Source organism: Solanum dulcamara, chromosome 6 (genome assembly GCF_947179165.1).
Source record: "Solanum dulcamara chromosome 6, daSolDulc1.2, whole genome shotgun sequence".
In the NCBI taxonomy this organism is placed as follows: domain Eukaryota; kingdom Viridiplantae; phylum Streptophyta; class Magnoliopsida; order Solanales; family Solanaceae; genus Solanum; species Solanum dulcamara.
Genome location: NC_077242.1, coordinates 17191230 through 17197796, shown reverse-complemented (window position 1 = coordinate 17197796; position 6567 = coordinate 17191230). Strand labels below are relative to the sequence as shown.

Here is a 6567-nt window from a genome sequence, read left to right as displayed (position 1 = left end):
TAAAAATGAAAAGAAATATCAAAATGACATGATAAGACGGTAAAATTTAGCAATTCAAAATCTGCCACTGAACACAATGTATTATATCCACCATATATAAAGGAAGATTTATGGGCAGAACACTCAGCCGTCAAATGCGCAAAATCAAGTGTCTTAGCATAGGCTATGCACAGCAGTTCCAGAAGAAGAAAGAAAAACAAGTGATTCAAATTGTTTTTGTTTTCATAATAAAAGCTGTAATAAGATTATTATCTGAGTTGTAATAACTTTTAATTTGTTTAGAGTGTGATTGGTGTTAGGTATGTAACACGAAAATAGTTTATCTTTTTGGAGAGTTGTTAGAATAATATAATCTAATTGTTGAATAGAGATATTAGAGTTAGTCCTTTAAATCATATAGTTATAATTAATCTGAAACTATTCGTTGAAGTTAGTAGAGATTGGTTGTTGAAATTCTACACATTATAGATCGTGATTTTTACTCTCTCGAGTAAAGAGGTTTTCCACAATAAAACTTGCTTTGTTTTCTTTACCGCTTTCAATTAGGATGGTTCGTGAACGTGAAGAAGAGAGTGTGTGTGTTCTATCTAGGTGTGTAGAGAAGAAAAAGGAAAGAAAGATAATAATAGGTTAGTGACTAAAATTAATAAAATCTAAAAATCTTGACTCATTTTAACAATATACTTGAATCAATTGTACTTTAAGTAATTATCCTGTTAATTTATTCTTTCATTGCAAAAATTATCTTATATATAGGTAGCTGAATTATCATTTTGGTAGGATTTACATTATATAAAAGTTTTAAATGTTTTTTTAATAAAATAGAGATAACATCACCGGGGTGTAAATATTGAATTTTCAAAAACATAAATATTTAATTTTAAAAATACAAAAAGTCTATCCATAATAAGTTTTAATGGGTAATTAACTCTCTTCTTTTTCGAATAAAAACATATTACAAAATAAAATACCCACAAATAAAAAAGACTAATAAAATCCTATGGCTATACTAATATCCACGCTTTACTTCACCGGTTTGCCTCCGGTTTTTTGTGAACCGGCCGGTTCATCCTTAAACCCTGTCCAAGATTTAGCTTGCCCAAAGACCGCAGCAACATAAAACTCAACGCACAAAATTTACAGCAAATTTGATAGAGAAAATCGAAACTAAGAAAAGAGCAATGTTAGAGAGCAGATTAATTTCACTTCTGAGGCGAAACAAAGATTTGGGTGTCAAGATTTCATCGAATCTTGGAAGATGGGGTTTTACAGCAACCAAAATTTCAAATGAAGCTTCATTTTCGACATTTAATCAGTACAGGCTCTTATCTTCTCTCCCTAAGCTTAGTCCTTCTAGCAGAAACTATATTAGAAGGACCTTTGTTAACTATGGGTTAAGATCTTTTCATCACCTTAATCACAAGGTTGGTTTTTGAGCTCTTATTTTGTTAGAAAGTTTTCCCTTTTTTTCTATATTAGTGTTAAGCATTCTTTGATTATGTAACCTTTTTGTTAATTGAAATTATTTTTTCAATGGGTTTTATGATTTTTCATTATTGTAAATTGTGTGATGGATTATGTGGAATAGTTAATTGCTGTTGGGGTTTTGTGTTTTGGATAGACTAATTTGTATTGAACTGTACTTCGTTGTAATTAGTTATTTTTTGAGTGAAGGGTCAAAGACATCTAAAGTATCCCCATTTTTTGAGTATCATACCCTAACTATCAGGCAGGTGAGTTTTTTAGCAGAACTATCACCAAATGTTTATTGAAACACACCTCAACTATCCGCTGTTCACTTTTCCTACATGAACGATGGTGATATTTCTGGTAGGAAAAGAGAAGAACAGATAGCTGAGGTGAGTTTCGATAAATAGTTGTAAATTGTTCAAGTAGGAAAAGTAATTACTGGATAGTTCTGGTAGGAAACTCATAAAACCAGGATACTTTAGGTGAGTATTTGACCCCTCACCCTTATTTTCTTTATATTCTTAGATTAACTGTGGCTGTGATCTTTGATCTAGTTATTGCTTTTATTTATTTATTTTAAAACAATTTTTTCTGCTTTTAGTCAACAACTGACAGCTAATTCATGATAACTTATTCTTTGTTCACCTTTCTTCTCCCAAATGCTCCAATTTTGATATGGTAAGTTAAAGGGAGGTGTTTATGCGTTGAATAAATGGATGAATATGCAAGTAAGAAATTTAGAAATTCTTAGGTCTGATTTCTTTCCCTTTGCATCTGTTTTTCTTTCCATATATCTACATTGTGGCAGCCAAAAAGAATATATATATTGATTTCAGGGTGTGCATAGAAAGTCTTTTAGAAAAATTTCCACAGTGGCTGCTTCTGCAGCTGAAAATAAGGAGGGATTGAAGTTCCTTGTAACTGCTGGACCCCATGCCCAAAAAATGGTTGGCATATGGCTTTTTGCATCAGCTGCTTGGGTCTTTAGTATGGTTGTGCTTGGTGGTGTCACACGGCTGACACGTTCTGGTTTATCAATGACAGACTGGAAATTTACTGGGGGCCTTCCTCCTCTAACAGATGAAGATTGGTTGGTTGAATTTGAGAAGTACAAGCAATCCCCGGAATACAAACGGTCAGTCCAAACAGCAGTATGTGCTCAGTGCACTTCACTTACTCTAATCTTAGTGCGTATATGCTAAAACACCAAAAAGTTATTTTTTTGTTTGGCTTCATGAAATTACTTTTGCTGTTAGCCGTGGAAAACAAATATGCACTGGAGGATCATTCGATATTCCATATTGATATTTTTATTATGAATTATGAATATTATTATTAAATCTTATTTCTGGATTTTTTCTTATACTGGAGTTGCCTAGTGATTTGACTTAAATTTAATCCTGACAGTGTGAACAAGGGGATGAACATTGAGGATTTCAAGTTCATATATTGGATGGAGTATGCACACAGAATGTGGGGAAGGGCCCTTGGTATAATGTTTGCACTCCCTTTCTCATATTTTCTTCGTAAGGGATACATAACAGTAAGACTAGGATTTAGACTCTCTGGACTCTTTGCTCTTGGTGCTGGACAGGGGCTCATAGGTTGGTGGATGGTGAAAAGTGGCTTAGAGGTACCAAGCAATTCATTTAATTTATGTGGCTGTTAAACTCATATAAGAGTTAAGACACATCATTCTTTAAGTTTGTTTAAATCATTTTTTCCCTCAGGAGCCAGCATCTGAGTACGTTGAACCAAGAGTAAGCCCCTACCGCCTTGCAGCTCATCTTACCTCCGCATTTGCTATTTATTGCGGACTCTTCTGGACGGCTCTTTCTGTTGTTATGCCTGAACCTCCTGCCGAATCACTTGCCTGTGTTCGTGGGGCTGCAAAAGTTAAGCGGCTTGCACTTCCTGTGGGTATCCTTGTTGGAATTACTGCTATCTCTGGAGCTTTTGTTGCTGGAAATGACGCTGTATGTAACTAATATTCTCCATGTCATAGTTTTATGCTTGCACAGTTTAAGTATTTGATGGTTTGTTATGGGATTGGAGAGACAACAAAGAAAAAAACAAGCTTTCTAATTCTTTCATGTATGCACTGTTTACATTTTTCTCTTAATAAGTTTGGTTAAAGGGAAGCAATGATCTGAATATTGGCTGAATGAATTTACTTCAGGGCCGGGCATTCAATACTTTTCCAAAGATGGGAGATACATGGATTCCAGATGATATCTTTAGTATGAAACCTCTTATCCGCAACTTCTTTGAGAATACTTCAACTGTTCAGGTAAACTTTTGTTTTTGGACTTTCCGGTTTGTCTACTTTTGAAAGATCAGATATTGTGGCATGAAATTTTACTCCATATTTAGCATCAGGAAGAAGAATTGGTAAAAGAGATTGTGGTTATGTAGGTAATTGTGTATGTTGCTGTTGATAGAGTTTTTTTTTTTAAAAAAAAAGAACGTTGCTGTTGACTAAGAGAATTGCTGAGATCCTCTTATTCAAGCTTGACTTCATTTTTTTCGTACAACAACAACATACCCAATGAAATCCCACAAGTGAGTTATGAGGAGGGTAGAGAGTGTAATGCAAACCTTACCCCTACCTCATTGAGGTAAAGAGACTATTTCCGAAGGACCCTCGGCTCAGGCTAATTAAAAGATATTAAGTTTATTTTTATCAGAAGAAAGTGTGTTGCCGCTGTATGTTTCTTTAAATGGAATTACTCTGGCGGATTCAATTTAGTGTGAAAAGGCAGCACTGAAGGTGCTTTAGTTTTCCTTGTTAAGTGTTTGCATGTGAATTGTGATTTATCTTCTATTACAAACACAGTCTATATGAAAATTCCTATCCAACTTCTTTGAGAATACATCATGTTCAGGTTAACTTTTGTTTTTGAACTTTCTTGGGGTTGTCCAATTTTGATAGATAAGATATTTTAGTCCAATAAATGATATCTAACTCCATATTTAGCGCCTTGAAGAAGTGGTGGCAGAAAAGAGTTGTAAGGAGGTCATTGTTGTGATTTCCCTAATAAAAAAATTGTGCATGATGCTGCTGATAGAGAAAATTTTGATATATTTTATACAAGCTTAACTTATTTTATTCCTCCTGCTAATCATGATTCGTGAAGATACTGGAGCTCAATAAAAGAAGTTAAACGAAGTATATTCATTCGATAATCAAAAGGATAAAGTCACTTTTATTTGATCAAACTGTTTCAAGGTGACTGTATTTCTCTTTTGATGGAATTATTTAACTGATTCATTTTTTCGCTGAAGGTCTTTGGTGGGGTTTTAAATTTTACTAGTTAAATTTTGCATATGTCCTAATTCAAACACTATTCATAAAGTAGATTATTGTTAACTTTGATTTATTTTAGTAGCCATGGGTTTTCTCCGGATAAAGCTACTTTGAGAAAGTTACATTGTTGGACTCGAGCTAAGACTTGTTATGTCTCATTGGCACAACCGTGAACCATGTGATAGGACAATATGGCAACTGGCCGAAAACTATGATTAGAATGACAGTTTAAGCATTTGTTTCTAGATACCGAGACACGTTCTTTATGATGAATTTCAGTCATCTCTTGCAGCTTGATCATCGTATACTTGCCACTGTTACTTTAGCTGCAATTGGCGGATTATGGTTGTCAGCCAGAAAGCTGGATATGCATCCTGCTGTACAACATTTAATTGGAAGCACCATGGGCATGGCTGCTCTGCAGGTACTACTCTTCATGCATCATCAAAAATCCTCCGCGAATGACTTTTTTTAGTCACTTTGATGGTTGAATCATTTTGATTTCAAATGCAGGTCACATTGGGCATATCTAACCTTCTTTCCTATGTCCCAGTTTCTCTGGGAACTGCTCATCAGGCTGGAGCATTGACTCTTTTAACATTCATGATTTTGCTCAATCACACTGTGCGGCGACCTTCCCCATCACTTCTGAAGACATTACCTACAGTCACAAAAATGGTCTGATGATATTGATACCATAACTTCTCATAGAGCATTGACATTGTTAGGCATTTTAAATTATACCATCTGTGATCCTTGCACGACTCGCAGATTATCTTTAGAAAAAAGTGCATTTTTTTCTGCCCCTCTTGTTTTCAGATGTTTTTGGGAAATTTTGAATGATTAATCTTGTAAAGAACCTGTAATCTTGTAGTTTTGTCTATGGCCATTCAATGAGGTTAGAAAATCAACAGCAATCAACTTTAACAGTGAGGGAAAGGAAAATTCCTCCTTGTTGAATAAGTTCTATTCTAGTTGTTTACAAAGATATCGATTAACTCGTTAAGAGAAACTCTTAAACCGTTAAGAACTGATAACAAAAAAAAATCAAAATCATTAAATCAATCACTGATTACCAATAAATTAATATTTTTTTTCCAATTCATATTATCAGTTTCGATTCATTTTGAAACAATCATAATCCTGACCTCCTCAATCGAAAAATCGTATTGTATGTATAAAAAAATTCATGTTCAGTTTTACTTTAAATAATTTCATCTCCTCTCATTCATGCTATAAAAATGCAATTATTATTGATCTGAAAAATATCAATCAAAATTCAAAAGCTAAAATGATATCTGGGATTATTAAATACTTATTTTTTATTTTATTTTTCTTTAATCAATTGAATGGGACTCTACCATATAAAATCCACTAATAATAAAGAATCAAGTGAGACGTCAAAGGCAGTTCAGTAGTACTTTGTTGAAATAATCACTTCTTAACTGACTTTATTACCAATACCACTTAATAGTAGGCCAGATTTGACTGTGTTACAAATTTTGGTCACTTCGATATCCAAATTAAAACTCTACTAATTTAAATTTACAAAAGAAAAGTTCCACTTGAGGGTAATCCATACATAAAGTTCGAATTTGAAACTTTAAATTAAATACCAATGCACTTTAAAATTCGATTTGTATCAAAAAATCCACCAATAATATATACACAGTCTGATCCTTATCTTATGAAAATAGAAAGATTATTATTTCCTATAGAGCCACGACTTTAATAAAACATATCCATTGAACACCTTTAAAGAAGAAAATATGATAACCAAGACAACAAGG

The 6567-nt window shown here is 33.5% G+C and overlaps 1 protein-coding gene across 1 annotated transcript; it reads left to right on the top strand.

Annotated features, from left to right (window-relative positions):
- Positions 1-1135: 1135 nt before the first annotated feature.
- Positions 1136-5694, top strand: LOC129893210 (cytochrome c oxidase assembly protein COX15-like). Its single transcript, XM_055968706.1, has 7 exons — positions 1136-1424; positions 2307-2605; positions 2878-3103; positions 3201-3446; positions 3650-3760; positions 5070-5201; positions 5291-5694. Exons 1-7 carry the CDS (start codon positions 1182-1184, stop codon positions 5459-5461), a joined length of 1428 nt encoding a protein of 475 aa, XP_055824681.1. The 5' UTR covers positions 1136-1181; the 3' UTR covers positions 5462-5694.
- The last annotated feature ends 873 nt before the right edge of the window (positions 5695-6567 follow it).